Source organism: Solanum lycopersicum, chromosome 1 (assembly GCF_036512215.1).
Source record: "Solanum lycopersicum chromosome 1, SLM_r2.1".
Taxonomy (NCBI): domain Eukaryota; kingdom Viridiplantae; phylum Streptophyta; class Magnoliopsida; order Solanales; family Solanaceae; genus Solanum; species Solanum lycopersicum.
This window is the reverse complement of record NC_090800.1, coordinates 2,307,557-2,334,547: the sequence shown is the minus strand read 5'-3', so window position 1 is coordinate 2,334,547 and position 26,991 is coordinate 2,307,557. Positions and strand designations below refer to the sequence as shown.

Below are 26,991 nucleotides of genomic sequence, written 5' to 3'. Positions count from 1 at the left end.
GTTTTATATGCCTTATATATACATGTATGTATGTTGTATGTATGTATATATTTCACCACACCGACTCTATTAAGCAATGAATGAAAGACCTCTCTCCACCCCCCCAACCACCCCCTACCCCACCCCCAACCCACCCCCTACCCCCACCCCCACCCCACCCCCCTTTACACTGCATGCACTAATTAGTTGTAATTGCAATATTTACTCCAATTTTCCTTTTTCTGCAAACTTTCTTGGGATTTTTCCAACAATTAATACATTTTCTGCCTCTCTATTTACAACTATCTATTGTACTGTTCCTTCTTCAATTCAATTAAATTCCTATTAAAGACTCTTCTCTCTTTTTCTCCCCCCCCCCCACCCCACCCCACCCCCTACAATTGTAATTTAATTAACTTTTAATGTAATCCCATTTCTACCCTCTAAAGTTTCCTTTATATATAATGAGGTTTTGCAAGTCCAAAAGTTCATAATCATCATCAACAACTTGTTGAAAATCATTTTTTTCTAACATTGTGGAGCTACAAGAAATCATTTTTAAGGTACAAACACTTACTCACAACTCTTGTCAAGAATGATCATACAGGAACACGGTAGCAGAGTCAGAAATTTCACTGAAAATTAACGAAAAGGGTGTTCAGTTGATCGTTCTTGGATAATTATACTTTTGTCCAAGGATTATTTTGTGTTTGACATGACAAAAGGGGTGTAGAAAAATCTTTTTTTTTCCTCATGTTAAAATGAAAGAGTTATGATTCTTGATATATACTATTTTTGTTAAACATTTTCTTATGTTTTGTTGTTGTTGTTGTTGTTTGATTTCAGGATTTTTCAAATAACAAAAAAAAAATGAGTAGAAGGAATGGAAATGGTCCTAAACTTGACTTGAGGTTGAATTTATCACCACCAAGGGTTGTTAACCATCAGGACCAACACCAGCACCAGTACCAGTACCACATTGATCAACAAGAGTCGTTATCGCCTAATAGATCATTGGCAACATCACCAACAAGCTCATGTGTGTCCTCAGAGGATTCGCCATCTCATCAACGCCGCGATCCTAATAGCCCTGAAACAACAACATCCATGGTGCTAGTTGGATGTCCAAGGTGTATGATGTATGTCATGTTAGCTGAGGTTGATCCAAGATGCCCTAAATGCAAAAGCACTTGTTTGCTTGATGTAATTCATGAATCCAACAATTGTACTACTAGGAGAAGGATCACTTAAAACTTTTTTTGTCAATCATTTCAAGAACCCCCTACCCCCCACCCCCCACCCCTACCCCTGTTTTCCCCTGTTTGTTTTTAGTTTTCTATAAATAGCACTATTTGAGCTCCATTTTGACTTTGAAATTTTAGCCATATGATGAAAATTAGAAATGGGGATTTGGAGCTTAATTTACTATTTTGTTTGTTAATCCATTCCATGTGGCGTTGTTTGACCTGGCTCGCTATTTAAAGTAGAACTTTTGGTCTAAAACAATATGATTGAGAATTGTTTCATTAAGGTTAAAAGTGAAATTTTAAAGTTAAATTATTTTTTCTTATGATAAAATAATTTTTTTTTTTTTAAATAGACTAAAAAAAAATGTGTGTTTGATTCCTTTTGTAGTAGTTGTGGGGTTAGTGAGTTTTGAGGAATGTTACATTTTTTTTTTTTTTGCAGAAGAAGAGAAGACTTTGTAAATGGACCAACTAAAAGTGTCCACATTTTTCTTATGAAAAAAAAGAAAAAGAGAAAATATATTAGGTGAAAAATTTCATTCATTTACAATGACTTTTTAGTTATTGTCCAATTAGAGCATGACACATTAGCATTGTAAGTTGATCTTAATTTGTCAATTATTAATCTCTTGAAAAGGAAAATGTTAGTTTAACAAGCAATTTAGAAACTTTTAATTATTTTTTGGGATAATGCACAAGTATTTCCTCAATTTATGTCCGAAATCTTAGAGACATACTAAATTTATTAATAATTTTCTATCATTTTTTGGCCTACGTAACACCATCTTGTGGGCCTAACGCTGATTGACTTTTTTTTCAAGATAGTGTCACGTAGGTTGAAAAGGGGTAGAAAATTAGTTATAAAATAAATTCAGGGGGTAAAGGACCTTAGTATAGTATAAGTGTGTCTCTGTGATTTCGGACATAAATTGAGAAGGTACTTGTGCATTTTCCTTTTTTTTTGTTTAGTATAGAAAAAAAAATAGAGGTATTGCAACTTCTCTTTGGCAAAGTAGAGTGCAAAAGGACATTCTTGTAAACTTTGACCCTCTAATATAATGTGGTCGCAATCGTGTTAGAAGGGTCAGATTTTATCGTAACATTTTTAAAAAATTCGAGTAATATAGACAAAATTATAATTTTTCTTTGAATAGAATGGCTAATATTTGGGAGTTTTAATAACTATACCACTAATGGCTTTTGTTTTCCTCTTGGGCATATTGTAAAGTGAATTACACTTTGAGAATTGACTTGATGAATTGACCACTAAGACAGAGAATTCCTAGTGTATTTTGTTCATCAAATTTTTTATGTAGGCTAAGGTTCGAGTCATCTAAAGTAATAATAACAATGTCATAGTACTATTATGTACGTCACCATAAATTGAGTTGGGATGGAGAAGAATATTTATTCGAAATTGAGCTCTGAAATAAAACGAAAAATCTCAAAATTTAAAAGAAGATATCAAACGTCGAATTTAAGAAAGAGAAAAAGGAACATGGTGTGTATTAAGAGGATATATTAAAGGGTTTAATTCAAAGTAGTTCAAAGACTAAATTGTTATAAATCCAAATAATCAATGTGATGATACATAGGCTATGTATATGTATGTGATGTTTTAATTATTTAGGTAAAGACCTAGAATAATATATAGACGTGTCTTTTAATTTGACATTAACTATTATCCATGTCTTTCAATTTTAAATTTGTGCAGATAAACATTTAAATTTGTATAAACATAAACAGATATACACACTCGTCCTACATGATAATAATAAAAATCAGTTCGAGTGAATTGTCATGTTGGACGTGTGTGTCTAGCTGTTCCACTTTATATTGTTATCCAAATTGAAAGACATGAATATCAACTAAAAATCACATTAAAAAACACGTTTATTTATTAACGACGTTTATATTAATGCATTAGAAGGAAAAAAAAGGGTAATATTGGTAACTTGAAATATGTTGAGGTTGGGTAGTTAGAGCATTAAAAAAAACAATAGGATAGCAATTATATTTCATATATATTTGATTGAGAGAACAATTAATAAAATCAAATAAATGCAAATAGTAATTGAGACAGTTGAGAATAATGAGGCCTTTACGTCATATGATAAATACAAATTAAATGTTTGTGTTCATCTTCTACTAGACTACTACCATATTCAATTAAACCTTCTTTTAATTTTTTGTTGGAAAAAATAATATATAATTATTATTTATATCGAAAATAATCTTTTCATCTCGTACGCTTTTTTTTTTTCAACTTCATTTATGGTATCAATTTGATATGTCATTATTAGTGAGTTTTTATTTTGATTCCTGTGATATTTGACTCGTCATAAATATATGTTTTTTGTAACTTAATATAAAATACATTATATTTGAATTGTTATAAAGTTATATTACTCTCAAATATAGAGTAATTGCACAAACCTAACTACCTTTTTTCAAATTCATTTATGGTATCAATTTGGTATGTCATTATTAGTGAGTTATTATTTTGATTCTTGCGATATGTAACTCGTCATATTTAATTTTTAATTAATTAAAATATGTGTTTTTTATACCTTAATATAAACTATATCATATTTGATTTGTTTTAAAGTTATATTACTAATATAGAGTAATTGCACAAACCTAACAATCTTTTTTCAAATTCATTTATGGTGTCAATTTGGTATGTCATTATTAGTGAGTTATTATTTTGATTCTTGCAATATGTGACTAATTATATAATTTTTAATTAATTAAAATATATATTTTTTATACCTTAATTTAAAGTATATTATATTTGATTTGTTTTAGAGTTATATTACTCCCAAATATAGAGTAATTGATAAAACCTAACTACCTTTTTTCAAATTCATTTATGGTATCAATTTGATATGTCATTATTAGTGAATTCTTATTTTGATTCCTGCGATATTTGATTCGTCGTATATAATTTTTAATTGATTAAAATATGTGTTTTTTGTACCTTAATATAAAATATATTATATTCAAATTGTTTTAAAGTTATATTCCTCTCAAATATTGAGTAATTGCACAAACCTATCTTTTTTTCAAATTCATTTATGGTATTAATTTGGTATGTCATTATTAGTGAGTACTTATTTTGATTCCTGCGATATTTGATTGGTCGTATATAATTTTTAATTAATTAAAATATGTGTTTTTTGTACCTTAATATAAAGTATATTATATTTGATTTGTTTCAAAGTTATATTACTCTCAAACATAGAGTAATTGCACAAACCTAACTACCTTTTTTCAAATTCATTTATGGTATCAATTTAGTATGTCATTACTAGTGAGTTTTTATTTAATTAATTTTTTTTTTTACCTTAGTATAAAGTATATTATATTTGATTTATTTGAAAGTTATATTACTGTCAAATATAGAGTAATTGCACAAACCTAACATAATAAGTGGATATTAAAGTGATACTGACAATTAATAGTCATAGTAAATTGTAGATATATTTTTATAAGCAAAGACATCAAATGAACACAATTTAATTAATTATAGGTGAAATGTATTTGTCAAATACTCTGACTCAATTAATGGAATTTTCTTTAGTCAGTGTAAAAAATATTGCACATTTATATATTTAATATTTTTTTTAATTCTTTATTAGTTGTCCATTTTTTTAATACTTTTTAATAAATTGTAAATAAGTAAAAATTATGATTTTACTAATTTATTTTTTAAAATTATTTTAGAACTTTACAAACTTATTTTTCATATAAGGGTAAAATAAAAAATAATAATTAACTCTGTCTTGATAATTTTGTAAATTCACAAATAATTTAAGATAACTATTTTTGTAATGTGTACAATGAATATGGGACTGAGTAAGTACCACTTCAACTTTTAAATGCATATTTTTTAAATTTTTTTTTAATTGTCCACAAATATTTATGACTAATCTGAAATCATAAAAATAAAATTAAACTTTTTATAAAATCAAGGAAATATCACTAAATAAAAATCAGAATTATCAATAATACTATTATTAGCTTAGTAATAAATTATTTTTCATTTTTAATTTCCTTTTTGGCTTATTTTTAAACATTTTCCTCGCTAAATGACCTATTATTAATAAAAATATTTAATTATCTCTTGATTTTGTATATTAAATCAATTTAAGATCATTATTTTAGTAATGCGTATAACTAATATGAGACTAACACCAGATCACAATAAGAAATTTATTCACTTTGTATCAAATTAAATATCATCACATAGATCACAACAGAAGAAACATACTTAAAACCAGAATTATCAATAATTAAATAACCAAATAAAATACAATTAGCCCTTTTATTTTATTTTTTTTGTAATTTCCTTTTTAGTTTATTTTAAAATATTCTTTTCACTAAATAACCTATTTTATTGCCTTTCCAAAATAGGACATTTTTCCTTCCTTCCATGCTACCTTATTCAATTCTGAATTTAACTCTCTTTCACCTTTTTCCCACCCCTTATTTAACTCATACACATGCAAAGCTCCATTTATTTCCCCTTCCCTTTAAATTGCAATCCTCTCATCTAGCTATATTTAAAGTATATTTGAAAATATTCTTAATTTTAATTAAAATAATGCATTTTGTAAACGGTTAGGTGGAGGAATTAGTTAATGTTGTGTCGTTGTTGTAATACTATCAGTATTAGTGATCTCACAATTCAATAGGAATCCTGGCTGGCAACGCTTAGGTGGAGGAATTAGTTTTAGTTGACTGACCACATTATTAAAAATTTAGATCGTTAACTTTTGAGGATATTTTGTGGTCTTTTAGGATAACGACGGGAAAAGTTTTTATCTCAAAAAGTAACAGAGGGTATAAGTGGTATATTTCGCATAATTCAAAAATAATTTTGATCATTTTTCTGTTTATTTTTTAATATTTAGACTTGCCCCTAACGAGCTTAAGGTCTTTAGAAATTTAATTTTCCTGAGCATAACTTATAAAATATTACGATACAAACATATAAATTTACTTGTCAATAGATGATACGTGATCAAAGAAGAAATCAAAATGGGGGGCAAATTTAGCATTATCTTAGATGATTTCATTTAATTTCTCTAAGTCTTAGTGAATTGAATTATGATATGATGTACGTATTGATGAGAGATAACAAATAACTCGTCAAATAATTAATCGATGTACATATAAATTGCTTCAAACATCATGATTATTTTAAAAACACAAAATTTAATCGATATGTACATTCTAATATCATGTAAAAATATAAAACTAGTTAGATATAATCACAAATTGATTCGGACACCATTATAAACAAAAATAAAATGTTAAGATAGAATTAATTCAAACATAAAAAAAAAAATAGCCAAAAATTACAAAACTCCATCCTCTCACTTTTAATTGAACAAAAACAAAAGAGAAGAAAGGCAGGTTTGGATATAGCTGGTTGCACCATCAATATCATGACGTACATCATTTAGTGAGTATGAATTTAGTAATATGATGTGATACGTGATGAGACTGTTTCACATTTATTCAGAAATTTCGAGTTTAAATTGAATAAAATTATGTTGGAAACGTTGTTATCAGATGGACGTTACCGTGCATAATCAATATTTAGTTGGAGCTTTGATCTAGACTCCAAACACCAAATGAAAAAACCAAAAAAAAAAAAAACTGAAAACTTAAAACATGAAACACCAAAATAGTAGGGTAATGGGGATGTATGAAGCATTCCGCGTTTGTAGGATCCAGGGAAGAGCTAAACCTCAAGTCGTATGATATAGGCACATCAGTAGAGGTAACACGACAAGATGTACCACGGTATATATCAATTAACTGAAAACATAACCCTAGATAAGATTAGGGTAAGAGGAAGGTTATTTAGGTAATTGAGTGTTATCGCGCGCTTCTCGTGGGACATGTAAGGGACTAATAGTCTCCTCTCCACTTCTCTTTGTTAGTAGTATTATTTAGTAATTTGTGTAGTTTTCTTTTTTTCGGTGTTTGTTACTATTTGTTGTTTCATTTGTTTTGTATCCTCTTATTTTGTCTTCTTATATATCTTTGCGACTTGCTATATGTTTTTCTTTTTTTAAAAAAAATTTAAAGTCGAGAGTCTATCAAAAAACAACCTTCCAATCTACTAAGGTAAAAATAAAATCTATATACATTTTATCCTCTCCAGACTTTACTTATAAAATTACACTGAATATTTTAATATCGTCATAGTGATTAACTCCACGAATCGAACCTATAGATCATACGAAAACGACTTTCATATACATAAGCAAGATGGTAGTAGTGAACAACATACAACAAGCAACTGTATGCTTATGTAAATCAAATAATAGAAAACTCATCATATTGTTGACACATAAACATACTCTTATTCCCCAACTTCCCACCAGTTTTTTTTTAATGATAGAGCTAATAATACCTCTCGTGAAATTAATCGTGATACATAAAAACTGAGGCAAACATCACGATTATAAAAAAATTATTTTTTTAAAAAAAGAACTTCTTGTTGGATGTTACTTATTTTGACTAAAAAACAAGCCTTTGATATTCCAATAAATCATGTAATACTTTTTGATGGATACTATGTTAATTCTATATATGGATGCAAATATTATGTCTAAGCTAAAATTCTTATTACTTTGTTTTTCATTATATATGTGATTTCAACAAACATTGACGTAATTGGAGGTCTAAAGGAATTTTTTTAATTTTAGGCCTAAAATATAAACAAACTTTGTATACGTATTTATTTTAAAAATAGTTTTTATACTATTTTGATAAAATTATTAGTATTTAATATTTTTTTTAGGTTATTAGTTTTAGGTAAGATTTTATCAACTCAATGTTAAAAAACATTATTCAGTGAGGCAATTATTTTATGAAATGTTAACATAATTGTATAAGTAATAAGTTGATAAATGTTAAATAAAGACAAGAGTTAGAACCATAGAATCTTTTTCAAGAAATTGATAGAGGTAGACTGAAGAAATATTGGAGACGGGATAGAGGTGATTTGACAAGACATGACATAACTTTAGCTTACATAAGCATACTAGTAGTTGTAGCGGTACTCTTATAGTTTTTTAATCTTCGATTTCTATTACTATGTATTATTTATTGTACAGTAAATCAGTTTAATTTAAATAATCACACTTTAATATATCAAGACAAACATGTGATATATATTTACGATAAATCACTTTTAACTTAAATAATTACCTATAGATAGGGTTTTATAACACCTCCCTCTCTCTCGCCATCCCAATCAACTACATCATAAAAAAAAATCGCAGAATATGACAATTGTATTTTATATTTAATGTATTTGTATTTCATATCAACTGTATTTGTATTATATATCAAATATATATGTATTTAATATTAATCTTATTTTGCCAATTATATTTGTTGATATAAATTGTGTTTGTATACAATTGATACAATTATTTTTGTATATGATACAAATCAATATACTCGTGATAAAACTTGATATAACGAATACAATATGCAGTGATCCTCTTTGTCAAACGTATTATGTATCAATTGTATTTAATGAAAATATAGGTGAGAGATTTAGATTTTATATCAATTGTAGTCAGACAACTATATTTGTTTTTTATCAATTGTATTTTTATTTTATATTAATTGTATTCGTGATATAATTAATACAACATGTATTCATCATATGTCCTCTCTCTATCTTATCTGCTCTCTCCTCCTAATATGTAGCTAAATACAATATTTTGATACAGTTTTTTTCATTTTGGTACAAACATTTGTATCAATTGTATTCGTGGTATATACAACCTAGTACCATGAATACAACATTATTTAACCTCTCTAGCCTCTCTCTTTTCTCTCCTAGATTTCTCTTCCATCTCTCCTCCCTCTCTTAATCTTGCTCGTCTTTCTCCTTCCTCTCCTAGTCTCTCTCCTCCCCCAAACATGTAGTTACGATTGGTAACTTAGTAAATATAATTATAGATCTTTAATTAAGCTCAAACTATAATCATTTTAAAGATTAAATTACGCACCTGTACAAACATATGATATGTATATATGATATACAACAATAGTTTAAATAATTACAATCCGAACCTATAGCTAGAATTTTATAGCAAATTCATCTCTCCTCCCATTGTCCCCTTCCCCTCCCCTATCTCTCTCTCCATCCCAAACAGCTGCAGCATAAAAAAAAACATTCCACATAATATGAGAATTGTATTTCGTATTATGTATCAATTGTATTTATATTATGTATTCATTGTATACGTATTTTATATTAATTGTAGTATGAAAATTTGTATTCTACCAAATGTATTTGTCGATATAAATTGTGTTGATTAATGCAATATGATACGATCATATTTTTCTTATACAAATCAATTGTATTTGTCATAAAACTTGATATAATGAATACAATATGTATTCATCCTCCTTATCAAATGTATTATGTATCAATTGTATTTTATCAAATATATCTAAGAGATTTGTATTTTATATCAATTGTATTCAAACAAATATATTTGATTTTTTTATCAACTATATTTTTATATTATGTATCAATTGTATTTATGATACAACGAATACAATATGTATTCATTCTCTCTCCTTTCTCTCTTGATCTCGCTTGCCTCTAATATCCCTCTCTCGATCTCGCACGTCTCTCACCTCGTAATATATATGTAACTAAATATAATATATTTTTTTATACAACTATATTCACTTTTATACAAAACGATTGTATTAATTCTATTCACGATCGATGATCCAACATGATACAACTAATACAACAGGTTCTCAACCTCTCTCGCATCTCCCTCAAATCTCGGTTGTCTCTCTCCTCTCCTAAACATGTAGCTACAATTCGTAACTAAGCAAACTGTAATTATAGATCTCTAATTACGCTCAAATTATAGTCAATTTAAAGAGTTTCCCCCTTTTTCTTTGTTTTGGTTATGAATTATGAACTTAATAAGTTCATTGAATATCACATATGTCAAATGAAATGATACATGTATATCAATCAAAACTTAAAATAGACAATTCATGAATCAAAATACTATTATCTATTTTCATGCCTTGTCATTTCTTTGCCAAGCAATAATGCAATATGCTTTTTAACACATTCCCAATTCATATTGTTTGATTTTTATTGCCTCTATATCATATCTTATTCCATTTGGAACAACTTTTTATATTCCATTTTTTTAACTTTCTTCTCTTTCCAAGTCTTTTTTTCTTTCATGATTTTCAAGAAAGTTATCTCTCACTCTTTATGCCTTTTATATTCTTTGTATGCATCTTTTTAGATTGATTTCTTTTTTCTTTTTATCTTTTTTTATTACTCTTTTAGTCTTAAATTACTTTATCATATTTTCTTTTCGAGGGTTAAATTATTTAAATTTTGATTAATATTTGAAAATGTATACTTTTATATCAGATTGATATGGAAGATTTGCATCATATAGTACTATTTTTTGTAATTTTTTGAATATTTAAACTCAAATTAATTTAATTCAATTTAGCTTTGAAGATTGATTAAATTGATTTTCAAAAAGCAAATCATAAGAAGTATTTTGAGACGAATTGAGTAAAAAGGTGACGAGTGTAATGCACTAAAGCTTTTGGCTATGTGTGGGGTTCAGGAAAAAGCTGAACCACAAAACGTTGAATCGCACTCCATATATTTCTGCAACAGATTATTTTCATGACTATCAATGCTCTGTTCTCGAAAACTGTGAGATCTTTTAGACAGTTGCATTTTCCAATCGACTACCAATCATATACCTAAATTAATATAGCTCTGAAGATTGATCAAACTAGATTTCGAAAAAATAAAATGTCACAAGTATTTCGTGACGAATGAAGTAAAAAAGCGGTAAATTTGATGCACTCAAGTTTTTGCTATGCGTGGAAAAAGCCGAACCATGAAGGGTATATTATACACAATCGTAAACCCTTATATTTATGCAACGGACTATTTTTATAAATCGAACAATGAATACAACTTTTTCAGTTACGTCGAGACTCCTCGAAAATTGTGAGATTTTTTTTTTAGCAATTGCATTTTCCTACCCACTACCAATCATATATCTATTTTATCCCCTTTTTATACTTTTGCCCCTTCTATTCCCTTCTGCCTCTCTTGAACCCTCCATTCGATTTTTCAAGAATATCTCAGTGTGGGTTTTTTTCTTCTTTTTGTCGATCAAATCGATATTTGTATAAACCCCAAAGAATCATCTGAAGCATCAATCAGCCATGACGCTTGGTTCAGGAGGATCTAGTGTTGTGGGTGAGTTCAATTTTTTGAAAACCCCATAACCCCTTTTGTTTCTTTTTTTTTTTTGATCTTTATTATGATTTTCATGATTTTCCCTTCAAATCTGGTTATGGGTTTGTTTTTTTATGCATGTTTTGTATTTGATGTGTTTATTGGCTTGTGGGTTTTAATCAAATGTCTTAGTTGTTGTTGATTAGGACTTTTTGTATAGTTGTTTTCACTGTGGAACTGCCTTGTTAATTGATTCGATTAGATAACAAGTTTGATGGGGTGAATTATTTTGCAAATTTGACAATGATTGTAGCATCAAGATGGTTTTTTTTTTATTCCTTTTGTGGGTTTTGATTCATGAATGTGGAGCTCAATCAATGTATAGATTTATGAATGTGGAGTTCAATCAATGTGTTTGATGTGTTCTTTGGCTTGTGGGAGTTTAATCTGTGGTTCTCTAATTATGATTAACTAGGAAGTAGTCTCTGTTGTGTGTTCGGTTTTGTTTTTGCTTGTTTTCAAATTAGCTGCATTCAATTACTTCCAACAACATATCCACTGAAATCCCACAGGTGGGGTCTGGGGAGGGTAGAGTGTACGCAGACCTTACTACCTCGTGGAGGTAGAGACGTTGTTTCCGAAATACCTATGACAATTATTGTGTCATCAAGATGAGTTTTTTAAATCCTCTTTTGTGCTTTAGATTCTTGAATATGGAGGTAGATGTTATGGTTTGGAAAGTTGTGTTTTCAGAGAGTTTTCGGTCTATTGAGAAAACCCAAGCTATTTATATGGTCTTCCAGATCTAATGCCTTCAATGAAAGACAGTGATGACTATTTCTTTGGTTTCATATATCCAAATACATGAGGGTTTATGCCTTGCAGTTTGGTGGAAATTAATGTTGTTACTTTGCTTGTATCCTAATCCCTGTTTTTTGTCATATGTTGGTTATAGTTTTTAGAGTTTCTGGTCAATCTACTGCAACTTGCTAAGTTGTGGATCGATTGCTCTTTGGAAAATATGGCTTACACATCTCTGTTCTGCCTTTCTTTATATCATGGAACTGTGATTTAGAACTAATGCTCAATTTAACGTCAGTTTGAAGAAGAACAAGATGATGATGATTTAGGCTTCTCTGCCCATTCATGCACAGATAGGGTAGTTGCAGGACTAACTTAATTTCCAAAGCTTCAATAGTTGCACAAACCACTATCCCTTTTGCTGCATCGTGGTGGTCACTGTTCCGTTTTTTATGCAAACAGCAACCACTATGCCTCAATACCGAGCTAGTTGCAATTGTCTATATGAATCCTTACTATCCATGTCACTCCATTTTGATCCATCTCAAACCAATATTCAGTAATTTAGGTTCTCAAAAGCCAGAAGTTCTCTATATTTCTACTGGCTTATAAAACTTACACAAGGTCAAAAGATTCCCAGCAACCCGTAGACCTAAAGTCAGCATACCATTGACTGTTTGATGTGCTAGTTCATGTTCGAATGGGTTCTTAACTTAGTGCACCTGGGATTTTTTACTATAATCTTTTTACCTTGGAGTGAAATGCGTAACAATGTCATTGTTCTTTTTTCCATTTAGATTCTACAATCTTGTTCTATTTAGATTCTACAATCTTGTTTGGAGTTTGAAGCTTTTACCCAGCTCTGGTCTTTATTTTCTTTATGAAGATTTCACTAACCAAAATTTCAATTTCTTTTCAGTCCCTCGCAATTTCAGATTACTGGAGGAACTTGAACGTGGGGAGAAGGGTATTGGAGATGGGACAGTGAGCTATGGTATGGATGATGGAGATGATATTTATATGCGTTCTTGGACTGGCACCATTATTGGTCCTCACAATGTACGGGTTCTTTTCTCTTTTTTACTTCCTACCATCTCTTTATTTGGATATAACAAATAACATGAAATGCATATCCTAGAAATTGTTTCTACTTATTCGATCATTTCTTCAATATGTCCCTTAAGCATGAAATCCACTTAGCTTTGTTTCACAGAGGAATGCATGAAGACATGAACTGCCACTTTTCTACTTAGAATTTATATACTCCCTTTGTTTGTCAGACTGTTAAACCTGTGCTAATGGGTTGATGAATTTCCTGGACTACAGATTTGCTTGTCCACTAGTCCTAAGAGTGTTACTTTATATGCAATTTGATGGTTCCTATGTCTTTCACATTTAAAGACTAACTTACTTCTTTTCCAGTCTGTGCATGAAGGCCGTATTTATCAGTTGAAGCTATTTTGCGACAAGGATTATCCGGAGAAGCCACCAAGTGTGCGTTTCCACTCTCGAGTTAACATGACATGTGTCAACCATGAGACAGGAGTGGTAAGCAACACATTGCTGTAATGCTTGAATCGTAGCTCTTGTTATCAAGCAATTATTATGTGACAATTTGCATCTTCAGAATCGTCGCTCATATGCTAAAAATAATTTAATTATCTGAACTTTTGTCATCCGTGGTTGAATTCAACACTGCAAGTATATTTTTAATGGTATTACATGTAGAATGGAACTTGTAAAAACAAAAGTGGAGCAACACCAGATACCCTCATAGGATTCGTATCCAACAGGAGGTACTAACTAAATGCTTTATTCACTGGAATAAAAAGATGTTCCTTGAAATGCAGACAAAGTCTCTATCAAAAAGTTGTAGTAGTCTGAGTAGTAGGTAGGTGTGGCTCTTGTTGTTGAATATTCCAAATTAGTTTCAATGGTATTTTTGCTCCCAAAATTCTCAACAACGTTCTTTCAAGATTACCTTTCTCCTTAATGCATGTTGCTACGATGTTTTGTTCCAACAACTTTTTGTGTCTGCAGCTTAAGATCTTGGATAACATTCTATTTCTTTGGTAGATGGTGTTTGCATGATTGTGAAAGTTAGAACTGTTGACAAATATGAAGCCACTAGCAAAATGGTGCTTAAGATTCGTCACATTAAAGATGCTTTAAAATTCTGCAATAATATTAGTTCTGTGATGTTTTGTATACTGTCCAAATGTAATATGTTTTTGTTGTTGTTTATAGTGGCATGCCTGTCTTTTCAATCAGTAAATCGTTGTTGACAATTCCCTCCATCGTATAAAATGTGCAGGTGGAGCCAAAAAAGTTTGCTTTGCTTGCAAATTGGCAGCGAGAGTACACTATGGAAGACATACTGACTCAACTGAAAAAGGAAATGGCTTCTCCCCACAACCGTAAGCTAGTTCAGCCACCCGAAGGCACCTGTTTCTAGTGTTAAGGGCAATAACATATAGGTCTTGTCAACTATGTGCTAAATTGTACCGCTGTGTTGTCACGTTGGGAATTAAAATGTAAAGGGGTTGAATGCCTGAAGAGGCTTTTCTCCTCTTACCTCACAATTGTGTACCCCCTTCTACTTTTCGTTTTCTAAACTCTCGTCTATGCTTGCTGCTGTTTGATTAATGGATCTGGTTCTTGTGCTATCCCAATCATCGTCAATCGCTTCTTTTGCTGTCTGAATCATCTTTGTCCTTGGTGTTTTCATCCTTTGTCTTGGCATGTTGCACAACAGATAGTTGATACTCCTGCAGTTTTTCCATCTTTGTTAACAAAGAAAGGAGGAGAGTTTCGTTCATTTGGAGTGAAATGAACGATAACTCTTTAAATTCTGCAGTTGATTTGGACTAGTTCTCGATTTGTTCATGTCATCCTATGTAGGGGTGATATTGGTTGTTATTCTTTTTCTATCGTTTCAATTATACTGAATACATCGTTGTTGTAGGAACCAACTATTCCCTACACTAAATTCAAAATGGTGTTGGCACCTTTTTTCGAACAGCTAACTAGAAACACATTTCTTTTTACCTATGTCTCGATGGAACAAAGTTATTCGATATTTATGTCCTAGGGCTATTAATTTGGTTGGCATTTATTCAAAATTATATTTGGTTGAACAAAGTATGGGACCAAGGAATATTAATTCTGAAGAGGTGCTTTTATATCAAGCTAAGTTGGTAAAAGTGTTAATAGGAACAATTCTAAATAATTCTTTTTATCCTTTCTTGTACATTGTTAGGTAAAAATTGGATAAAATAAATGCATTAAAACAGGTTAATTTTACTCAAAAATACCCTTTTTTTACCATTTTGTATTAGCACCTCTAAAACAAAATAGAGTATAAATAGAGAGTAGTATCTATTGCAAAGTCGGAAATTTATATAATAGAATTCAAGACGGGATAGATCTGTATACACACGCTCACCTTATTCTATTCAAACCTCACTGTATGAAATTACACTGGATATATTGCTATTGTTGTCGTTCCGTACACATTTTCTCATTTTATTAAACAACTTAACCATAGCATGGATCAAGACCCCCATTTGAAGAAGATTTCTCCTAGGGAAGTTGGTAAAATTCACAACTTGTCTAGTTTCAATGTGAAATATTTCCTTTTTTTTTTCTACAAAGATCATATCTAAGCCCATAAAAACCTTTCGATTTCTGCTAATTCTCTTCTTGTTGTACCATGTACATGACGATAGCAGTGGAGTGCAGATCGGTAGACTTGAACCTTGTTCCTACATGACCTGATCAATTCAATTTAAGAAATACTGACAATTTCAAAATTATGCCACTGTTGAGACTAGAGAAACACAGATATTTCATCATCAATAAAAGCAGCCCAGAAAATTCGTTACATATGCTTGTGTAATCCAGTTGAACGCGGTGAAAATGGCGAAAAAGGCCAGAACAATGCATAAGATGGTGAAAATGTCAACAAGAAAAAGGACCAAACTTTGCTATGTGTGTTAAAAACTCAATAGTTATACACTGTTGCATTGCAATTGCCTTTTGCCAACATCTGAGATTTACAACATTTTTAGCAAATATAGCTGCATCAAGTTAAACTAATGTTTACTCATTTAAGAGAACATGATAAACTCAAACAAGTACTATTTAAACCATGGTTACTCACCATGCTTAAAGAGGGACTCTCTCTTGGCCTTCTTGTGAGGTGCAACAGCAGGGCTACTGGTTTGGCACCTAATAACACAACGGATCAACCATCCTTGAAGCTTCAATACAGTCCCTAGGCGGAGTTAACCAATTGTATCGTTTTCTCAAACCTACATTTTCCAATTCCTGTTGGAATTTTATCCCTCGTTTCCCAGCTTGTTAGAAGTTATTTGGTAGATTAGATCCCGTCAGAGTTACATTTGAGGTGATATTTCTTCCATCTTGCCTATTCTGTGACTACCATCAAGCACATCGAACTTACTTTGCGAGGCACGTCAGCATATCCTTGTGCTCTTGCTCTTCTTTCCCAGAGGCTCTACTGCAGTCTGAGTAGATCCTGTGTGATACGGAACTTTGAACCTCCTATAAATAAAAATACAAACTTCGATTTTAAAAAACAATGAAAAATAGAGGCAAATAAGCAGAAAAAAGAGTCTGCATCAGTAGTTGGAGAAGAATAAATGAAGTTCAGGGTGGAGAAACAGTAGAAGAAGACGGGAAAAAGATGGAGTAATCAGAGTAGAAGAAGAGGTGATGATGTCATTTTACAACCTTATGTTGCATGATCCAGATTGATTATGTATTGATAATTATAATGTACTGGTAACACATTTAAGATATGGCATAGGACTCAACGAAATTCAGCTATTTACTCCACGCGTTTTCGTTAGACAACTCTATTATCTCCGGATCAAGTGTATTTTGAACACATCACATACCAGTCTGAGATTAGGATACAATTTATTTATTCCTAACAGGCTAACACTAGTGTTTAGTTGCCATCGTTGAGTTTAGAACCTTTAATAAACTGCTTCTCTTTTGGGTGGCATCACGTAACCATACATGAAAAGGGAATTGGGTGGATTTTTTCCATGATCCAATTAGCTTTTCAGCCATTTCAGGTTAAGAAGAGGTGAAAGCCCGTTTAGCTCTACAACTCTATCAGAAAAGGGAGCAGGAACTCTCTTTTTCATCTTTTAAAACGGAAAGCATTATAATTTATGAATAATCAATTTGCAGTATCTCAAAGTCATGATTGGGCAAATATTGTGCAATATTTAGTTGGGAGTTTGTTTACTACTGGAAATAAGTAAGTGAGATTTCATTAAGACATCCAGTAGATGCAACGATACAAAGGAGGATCTGTTAGCTCAGTAAGAACAAAAAATTTATATAGCTAAGGAGCTGACAAAATCCAGGTAGTGATTTTAGTTATTTACAGGGGAAGAGTTAGCCCAGCTAAAAAGGTTAACCAAACAACTAGCCTTAAGCTTACAAATTGGATATCATTATATCCTTTTCCAAATTTCATGATATAGAAATATCAGTTAACTCATTTTTTCATCCTTCTGATCGAAGAAGAACTTTATTAAGAGACATTTCATAGAATAAACAATGTGGATGACAGAAAATGGTCGGATAACAGTTATTACTGCAGCTACCAAAATGAGTGGAGTATAGATTAAACATGGAACAGGAGAAAAGGGAAAAGTGAGTGTACCTATGATTTACTTGAGCAGTTTCTTCACCTTCTGCAGAAAGTTTATCTGAGCTTTGACACACCTAGTTTCAGTGCTCAGAAATCGATTAACCTTCCTTCAGGAAACTTATCAATCCAGCAATTAGTCCTGTAGGTAATAAAAAAAAGTTACTGTTCGAATTAGAAAGATCTTCCGAGGAAAACATTAGCCTTGCCAGAAACTCAATCAAACAAATGTAAAGATATGCTAGATAGAAGTTTCAAAGTTTTTCTGGATCTAGTAACTTTGGTCGCTTCAAAAGTTAAGAAAAGGTACTTAGCGAAAACAGCTTGATACTTCCACAGCAAACAACAGAGAAATTTGATTTCCTAGGACGAATTGGAATGGACAGCGCATATTATGAAACTGAGGACGACATAATACACTGCATATTATATAACAAACAACAACAACAAACCCTTTATAATGCCACGAGTGGGGTTTATGCAGACCTGACCCCTACCTTTGTGGGGTAGGGAGGCTGTTTCCGATAGACCATCAGCTCAAAAAAGGAGTATGAGAAACTACATATTATATAAGAACAAAAGAAAAACAAAATTCTCACAATTAAATGCTTACTTCACTGTAGCTTGGTGATTAACTGCAAAAGTCAAGTCAACAGATCTTTCAGATCAGAGTGCAAAGAGAAGGTAAAAATAACAAGGAAAAGATGAGTACAAGTAAGAGTAACCACAACACCCGTATAGAAATAGATGAATATAGATCGAAGATCTTTCTCTTACATTTATACTCTACATAATAATGCAAGAGCTACAATAACAACATACCCAGTGTAGTCCCATAAAGTGGGGTAAAGTGCAAGAGCTACTAAAGCTTGGTAAATACCTCATAACCTGTCGAGGTCAATAATATATTCATATTGACATGTCATGACTTGCATTTAGAACTTCAGTTGAGCACTATTGACTTGTAGCAGCTGCGGAACATGAATAGTCTTGCCTGACTAGGTCAGCCAGTCAATAATCACCAATAGTCCTTACATGAGCATGTTCCGTGAGAGAAATGGTGGAAGCGGTTAATATCACGAATAACTATTTCTCGGTTTGTAACAATTGACGCCAGCTTCATAAATTCATGGCAATCTCCACAGATGCAAAGATTTTTAAAGATCCTGATAGTGCTGTTCCTACTGCTGCTCATGAGAGCAAATGCAAGAGCTAGCCTTTCACTATGATGTGAAAGGTTGTCTATCTTTTCTTTGTCAGAGACATTATGAAGCACATAGTTTGTGTTTGGAATATATCCTGCGGCAGTAATTCTCGAAGTCAGCTCCTCCAACTTTTTATGGATATCCTTTAACCTAGGATGTGAAGCATCCTGAGATAAGAAGACATGAACTTGATTATCAATCTCAATCCAGCTACAACCAGGTTCCTTTTTGACACCCTGCCTGGACATTAGTGCTCTAACCGTCGAAACATCAGCCCATCTACCCTTTGATGCATATATATTGGACAACAATATATAACTTGACTCTGCTTTTGGATCAATTTCGAAAAGTGTGTTTGCAGCTTTCTCAGCCAATTCCACATTCCCATGAGCCTTGCAGACTCCAAGAACAGTCTCCCATATCAAGGCATCAGGAGCAAGCGCCATACCCTCAATGAAGTGTTCCATTTCAGTAAATTTGCCTGCACGGCCAAGGATATCAACCATACAAGCATAATGTTCTATTGAAGGAGTGATACCAAAACCATTTTTTATTGAGTCAAAATGCCTTCTTCCTTCTTTGACCAGGCCCAGATGGCTGCATGCAGAGAGGACAGCAATAAACGTAATCCCATCAGGCGGAATACCTTCACTTAACATGGTTCTAAATGTTTTCAATGCTTCTTCATCTAGTCCATGTTGGGAGTAGGCATATATAATTGTGTTCCACAACACTGTATCACTAGATTCCATGCTCTGAAATAGAGACTCGGCATCTTTGATACACCCAGATTTTGCATACATGTCAATCAACGCACTAGCTACATACATATCACTGAACTGCCCAGACTTCATTACCACGGAATGCAACTGCCGCCCATTGTCTAGGCTGGCTATACGTGAACAACCTTTTAGACAGCTAGCAAGAGTGAACTCATTGGGTTTAATAGCTTCCCTTTGCATCTGATTGAAGCATCGGAAAGCCTTTTCTCCTTGATCAGACTGCGCATAACCTGAAATGACCACTGTCCAAGTGAAGACGTCTTTTTCACTCAATCTATAAAAGATCAATTCTGCATCATCCAACTGCCCACACTTGGCATACATATCAACCAGAGCAGTTCCTACATATATATTGCCACCAAGGTCAGCTTTAACTACATGGGCATGCACTTGTTTCCCTAGACTGGCATCTAAGAGGCTTGCACAAGATCTCAAATTGCTGATGAGCGTGTAAATATTTGGCTTCAAACCTTCAACAAGCAACTGCCTGAAGATTTTAGGCCCTTCATAAGAAGTTTCATTATCGTGGAATCCAGACAAAAGTGAGTTCCACGAAATTATATCCCTATTACTCAAAGAAGAAAATATACGATACCCATCCAAAACTGAACCAAATTTCATGTACATTGCAATCAATGCATTACAGACACACTCTTCTGAGTCAAAACCAAATTTGTAAACACAAGCATGAATACTTTTGCAACACCTTATATCCACCGAATCAGCCGCTGCACTAACAACACTAGCCAGCGTAAATTGATTAGGCCTCAAACCTGAATGCATCATCAAGCAAAAAAGATGAATAGCTTCTCTCTTCTGTCCTTGCTGATCGAGTCCGCTGATCATTGCAGTCCATGCCACAATGTCATGATTTTTGGTCCTTAAAAACACTTTCAGGGCATCATCTTGAAGACCACATTTGTTATACATATCTAGAAGACTACAGCTTGTAAAATCATCAATTTCAGACCCAATTTTGACCAACATTGAGTGGATAACTTGACCAGCTTTCAGATTAACTGAATTCGCACAACCCTTTAAAATGGTAGATAGGGTATAATTACTAAACCTCATCTCTGAATCCGACATCTTCAAAAACAATTTTAGAGCCTCCTCTCCTTGACCAGCCTGCACATACCCATTAAGTAAAACATTCCACGATACTGAATTCTGCTCCGGCATGGAAAAGAAAACTTTAACAGCCGATTCTAATTCACAACATTTAGCATACAAATCAACAAGAGCAGAACCAACATAAACATCTGAAAAGGCTGCACCTTTAACAACTACAGCATGTAGTTGTTTCCCAAACTCCAAATCTAAACACATTGAACAACCCTTTAAAACTGTTGCCAAAGTGAACTCATTAGGCCTAATATCTTCTCCCTTCATATCACAGAATAAACAAATCCCTTTACTTCCATAACCTTGAGCTATAAACCCTGCTATCAACGCTGTCCACGACACAACATCTCTGCTTGGAATTAAATCAAACACATTCTCCGCGAAAACTAAATCCCCACATTTCGAATAGAAATTAATCAAAGAAACCCATAAATATGAATCTGGTTCAACCCCACTCCTTATCATTTCACCATGTAAAGCTTTACCTTCCTTCAAACATAACTTACCAGCATAATCTTTAAACATTTCAGAATACCATTTAATCCCCCTTTTCTTCTCCTTAATCAAAAACCCACCATCGCCCTTTTCAACTAACCCCTTCTCAACACCATATTTCAACTCTTTAGCACTCAACCTCCTACCCCCATCAGAATCTTGAAAGATTGTTTTTTTTTCAACTAACCTCTTCTTAGCACCATATTTCAACTGTTTAGTACTCAACCTCCTACCCCCATCAGAATCTTGAAAGATTGTTTCTTTTTCAACTGTTGGGGTTTCTACTACTTGTACTACAGCAGTAAATGAGAAACAGCTACGAATAGATGTAAAGAATGGAACTTTACCTAGTTGAGGTTCATTGGGACATATTATCAAACGAGTTCTAGGCATATGATAAAAACTTGAAAAAATACCTCTAATAAACGGTGGATTACGCATATGTACTGAGAGAAAATCGAGTTCCATCAATCAAGAACACATACAGAAAGTAATAATTAGCAGAGAGGATGAGATAAAGGAGAAGAATTGGTGAAGAGGGAAGAAAGTTGAAAAAAAACATAACATTTTGGGATTTTTTATTTTTTTGAAAAATAAATAAATTTGGACTAAGACCTATTTATTAATAAAAAAAAATCATTCAAAACTTAAAGGCTAAAAAAGCCCAATAAATAATCTAACAAAAGAAACTTAAATTACATATATGTCGTTGTTTTGATATGAAATTACAATCTATCTCGATTAAGTTTATAATTACATTAATTTCTTAAAATAAAAAAATGAATACAATAATTAAAGCTCGAATACATTAATATATAGTTGGAATGTATTAAATACTGGCTCGTATACATTAATATGTAGTTCGAATACATTAAAAACTAGCTCGAATACATAATATATAGTTCGGATACGTTAAATAATGAATCACATACATTAATATGTAGCTCGAATACAATAAAGAAATAAGAAATTTTGGAAATTTTTAAAAGTAATGGGAATTGATAAAAATAGGTGAAATAAAATGTGTGTATTTCTGTAATTTTACCAAAAAATAATTTGTCTTTGTATAAAGCGAGAGAGAATGGCAGAAGAGAATTGAGAGAGAGACTAAGGAGGGAGAAGAGGGGGTGATGACTGAAAAAGACAAGAGAAGAAAAGATAAGAGAGCGAGATTTGGGGAGAGAGGAGAGAAGTGAGAAAAAGGAATGTAATTGTAGCTAGAAGTAAGTTTCGAATTATAATTAATGCAAATTGTGATTATATTAGTTAATTAACTAGTATATGTTTGCTTAACCGCGTAATTTCCCCTTCTATTAATCAATCCATATTGAGTGAATATATTTTTTTGTAGTATTTAAATGTATAAAGTACAGAAGATCTCATTCATTTGAGTTAATTACATCCTATTCCGGAAGTTTCACCAATTGCAAAAAAAAATAAATCTTTCATCACTCTCGACGATGGTGGTGAAGGATATCTTGGAGAGGGTGGTTGCTTTGGTGGTGGTGGAAAAATAAAGTTGATTTGGGTAAAAGAAATGGTTATATTATTAAGTGAGTGGGGTCGAGTTAAAATTGGGCAATTTACGTAAAATTAGACAATTTTAATTAATTTGAGATTTTCCATCCAAGGAGGGGTATATGTATTAATTTATTGACGGCGGGGGTAAAAATAACTTATTTTTAACGGTAAAGGTAAAGTCAAATAACAAAACAAAGTTGAGGGCTAATTTTGACCCTTTTCCCTCTAAAATAATATTGTGAATTTTTAGCTACAACATTTTGCATTGTGTTACTTTTAATTAGAAATTTTGTTTTTATTTACTTTTCATTTGATTTGATATTAAAAAATTCTTAATTGAAATATTTTCTTCTCACCGAATCTGCAAAAAGTAGTTTCGATCAAAGATTTTTACTTCTAAATTTTAAGGAAAATGCACAAGTATTTCCAAACCTATGCTCTAAATTTCAGACACACTTATATTCTATTAAGGTCCTATTACCTCCCAAAACTTATTTTATAAATAATTTTCAACTCCTTTTCGACCTACATGACACTGTCATTGAAAATTTATCAGCACACATGGGACCAGAAGGCAGTGCAACGTAAGCCGAAAAGGGATAAATGGTGGGGGGGGGGGGTTAGTAGGATCTTAGGATAGTATAAGTGTGCCACTAAGATTTTGGAAATTGGTTGGAGGTACTTGTGCATTTTTCCGAATTTTAATAATGGAAAACGAAATTCGAGTAATAGAGATCAAAACTGGTCCATTAATAACGTTAATTATTAGTTTTAAATATAAAATTGCTTATTCAAAACACGAATTAAAGTTAGTCAAATCCTATGAAGTATTCATTGTTTAATGATAAATTTCAATCTTTGACTATAGAGCATTTTGGACACTCATCGTAATTAATCGAGCTCCATCTCGAAATACCAGCATCACATGGAAAACACATAGTCCATTAAAAGCGTTTATTATTAGTTTTGATTACAGAATTGCTTATTCAAAACACGAACTAAAGTTCGTCCCTGGGCTCGTTCCTCTCGATAAAATAGAAGGACAGCCGGTGTTGAAGCTCCGCTCTCCTTTGGATATCAGGAAGGAGAGGGCGTTCTAATTCCGGAACCAGAATATTCAGTATTTAATGAACAGGTCAATCTTTGACTATAGAGCATTCTGGATATTCATCGTAATTAATCGAGCCTAATCTCAAAATACTAACATTATATGTAAAACGCTTAATCCATTAAAAGCGTTAATTATTAGTTTTGATTACAAAATTGCTTATTCAAAATGCAAAATAAAGTTAGTTAAATCCTATGAAGTATTCATTGTTTAATGAGCAATGTTGATTTTCGATCTTTGACTATGGAATATTCTAGACACTCATTGTAATTAATCGAGCCTAATCTCAAAATATTAACATTACATGTAAAATGTGTAGTCCATTAAAAGCGTTAATTATTAGTTTTGATCATAAAATTACTTATTCAAAACACGAATTAAAGTTAGTTAGTATACATTATTTAATGAACAGCGTCAATTTTTAATTTTTGATATGAAGCATTGTGGACACTCATCGTAATTAATCGAACCTCGTCTCAAAATACCAACATTACATGAATAACACGTAGTATATTAAAAGCGTTAATTAATAGCTTTGATTTTAAATTGCTTATTCAAAACACGAATTAAAGTTAGTCAAATCCTATAAAGTATTCGTTGTTTAATGAACAATGTCGATTTTCAATCTTTGACTATAGAACATTCTGGACACTCATCGTAATTAATTGAGTCCCATCTCAAAATACCAACATCACATGAAAAACAAGTAGTTCAATAAAAGCGTTAATTATTAGTTTGGATTACAAAATTACTTATTCAAAACATGAATTAAAGTTAGTCAAATCCTATGAAGTATTCATTGTTTAATGAACAATGTCGATTTTCAATATTTGACTATAGAACATTCTGGACACTCATCATAATTAATTGAGCCTCATCTCGAAATACCAACATCACATGAAAATCTCACTATCCATTAAAATCGTTAATTATTAGCTTGGATTATAAAATTGCTTATTCAAAACACGAATTAAAACTCGTCAGTATTCATTATTTCATGAAAAATTTCAATTTTCAATCTTTGATTGTAGAACATTCTAGATACTCATCGTAATTAATCGAGCCTCATCTCAAAATACTAACATTAAGTGTAAAATGCGTAGTCCATTAAAAAGTTAATTATTAATTTTGGTTATTCATAACTCGAATTAAAATCGGTCAAATTTTAATATGAATATCAAACACTCGGAGCGTAACTCCTCTTTTTTTTCTTCTTCTATATATATAGAGAGATCACCTCTTTAACCCTACCATCCCAAAATCCCCAATTCACTTAGCTTTTTGATCATCTCGATCATGGCTTTCTCCGGCATTGTCACCCCACCACCTCCACCGTTCGCCGCCGGGAAAAAACCTGTTTTCGTCCGTTCGGTTTGGGCGAACAATCTGGAGTCTGAGTTTTCGTTGATCCGTGGCTTGGTCGACCGTTTTCCTTTTGTTTCAATGGATACAGAGTTCCCTGGTCTGATATATCGGTCGGATATACGTGCTAAGAACCCAATTGAGCTCTACAACAATCTGAAATCGAATGTTGATGCTCTTAAGCTGATTCAGGTGGGTATCACTCTGACTGATGTGTACGGTAACCTGCCGGACTTTGGCTGTGGTTATGGTTTCATCTGGGAGTTCAACTTCCGTGATTTTGATGTGTTGCATGATGATCATGCACCGGAATCCATTGAGTTGCTCCGTGATCACGGGATGAATTTTAAGAAGACGCGTGCTCGTGGTGCTGATACCACAAGGTTTGCTGAATTGATGATGTCCTCTGGGCTGCTTTGCAATGAAGCTGTTTCTTATGTGACATTTCACAGTGCTTATGATTTTGGCTACCTGATCAAGGTTATTACTGGCTGTAACCTGCCAGGTGGGTTGACAGAGTTTCTGAAGTTGATGAAGGTGTTTTTTGGTAAAAGGGTTTATGATGTGAAGTATATGATGATGTTTTTCCCGTATCTTCATGGCGGATTGGACCGGGTTGCTGAAACTCTCATGCTGAATCGCGTAGTTGGGAATAGCCATCAGGCTGGCTCAGATAGCTTGTTGACTTGGCATGTGTTTCAAAAGGTGAAGCAGGTCTACTTAGCGGACAATGAGGCTCACACCGAGAAGTTTGGTGGTATTCTCTTTGGGTTAGAGGTTCTTTCTCCCTAGATGTAGTGTTCTAATTTCAGAAATGCTGTACAATCCTTTACTTAATTGAAAGGAGTTTCATTTTGGTTAATGTTATGTCCCTAAACATATATGTCTGCATGACTTTAACTCAATAAAAAACGTAAGGGTGGTCATGAAGCTTTTGAGTACTGCTAGTTCACCTGTTAAACCCAACTTTACTTTTCAAACTAGAAGTTGTTGTTTATTTAGATCAGTGAGGTAAATTTGGAATCTTTACATGTTAAATCAACACTAAAATTAATCAGTCCTTAGACTACTTCATTCATTGAATACAAAGAGTGGGATCATCAGATTTCTGGTCTAGTGGGTTTAAACCACAACGAAAATCTGAGTTTGATTCCCCATAATTACATCGTAGGCTTTTTCTTTGTTTCAAAATTTTTGTGTTCCTATAGGGAATTGAAAATCAGAACATCCTTGTGGTTCAGCTAAAAATTCAGAGAAGAAGCTTGCATATCAAAATGTTTAGTGCTAGACTGTATTGATAGTTCAATGTTTTGTAAATATTCAAGATTGGAGTGTGAGGGAGTAGAAGGATGTGCATAATTTTGACAGTCATGGTGAGTGATTTGTTAC

General features: G+C 32.2%; 3 protein-coding genes and 1 non-coding gene across 7 annotated transcripts; 3 read left to right on the top strand and 1 right to left on the bottom strand.

Annotated features, from left to right (window-relative positions):
• Window positions 1-426: 426 nt before the first annotated feature.
• On the top strand, window positions 427-1,424 carry LOC101253518 (uncharacterized). The gene is made up of 2 exons (XR_011220267.1): window positions 427-542; window positions 826-1,424. It is a non-coding gene; the product is annotated as an uncharacterized protein (transcript).
• Window positions 1,425-11,356: 9,932 nt separating this feature from the next.
• On the top strand, window positions 11,357-15,014 carry UEV1C (ubiquitin-conjugating enzyme E2 variant 1C). Its single transcript, NM_001319950.1, is given in 4 exon segments — window positions 11,357-11,535; window positions 13,235-13,374; window positions 13,738-13,863; window positions 14,630-15,014. Coding segments are annotated over 4 exon segments (441 nt in total). The 5' UTR covers window positions 11,357-11,501; the 3' UTR covers window positions 14,771-15,014.
• A 655-nt stretch (window positions 15,015-15,669) lies between these two features.
• On the bottom strand, window positions 15,670-22,246 carry LOC101259070 (pentatricopeptide repeat-containing protein At1g11290, chloroplastic-like). 4 transcript variants are annotated; one of them, XM_069296043.1, is made up of 4 exons: window positions 18,885-22,240; window positions 18,020-18,146; window positions 16,478-16,881; window positions 15,670-16,088 (listed from the first exon to the last, which is right to left on the bottom strand). In XM_069296043.1, exon 1 carries the CDS (start codon window positions 22,077-22,079, stop codon window positions 19,023-19,025), a length of 3,057 nt encoding a protein of 1,018 aa, XP_069152144.1. In that variant the 5' UTR covers window positions 22,080-22,240; the 3' UTR covers window positions 15,670-16,088; window positions 16,478-16,881; window positions 18,020-18,146; window positions 18,885-19,022. The 4 variants fall into 4 exon arrangements, with proteins under 4 accessions (XP_069152144.1, XP_019069391.1, XP_010315403.1 ...); XM_019213846.3 differs by lacking the exon at window positions 15,670-16,088 and adding an exon at window positions 18,618-18,639 and having other exon boundaries at window positions 16,276-16,881; XM_010317101.4 differs by lacking the exon at window positions 15,670-16,088 and having other exon boundaries at window positions 16,276-16,881; window positions 18,885-22,246.
• Window positions 22,247-25,449: 3,203 nt separating this feature from the next.
• LOC101254325 (probable CCR4-associated factor 1 homolog 11) lies at window positions 25,450-26,464 on the top strand. Its single transcript, XM_004228515.5, has one exon. The coding sequence runs from the start codon at window positions 25,537-25,539 to the stop codon at window positions 26,392-26,394; it is 858 nt and encodes a 285-aa protein (XP_004228563.1). The 5' UTR covers window positions 25,450-25,536; the 3' UTR covers window positions 26,395-26,464.
• The last annotated feature ends 527 nt before the right edge of the window (window positions 26,465-26,991 follow it).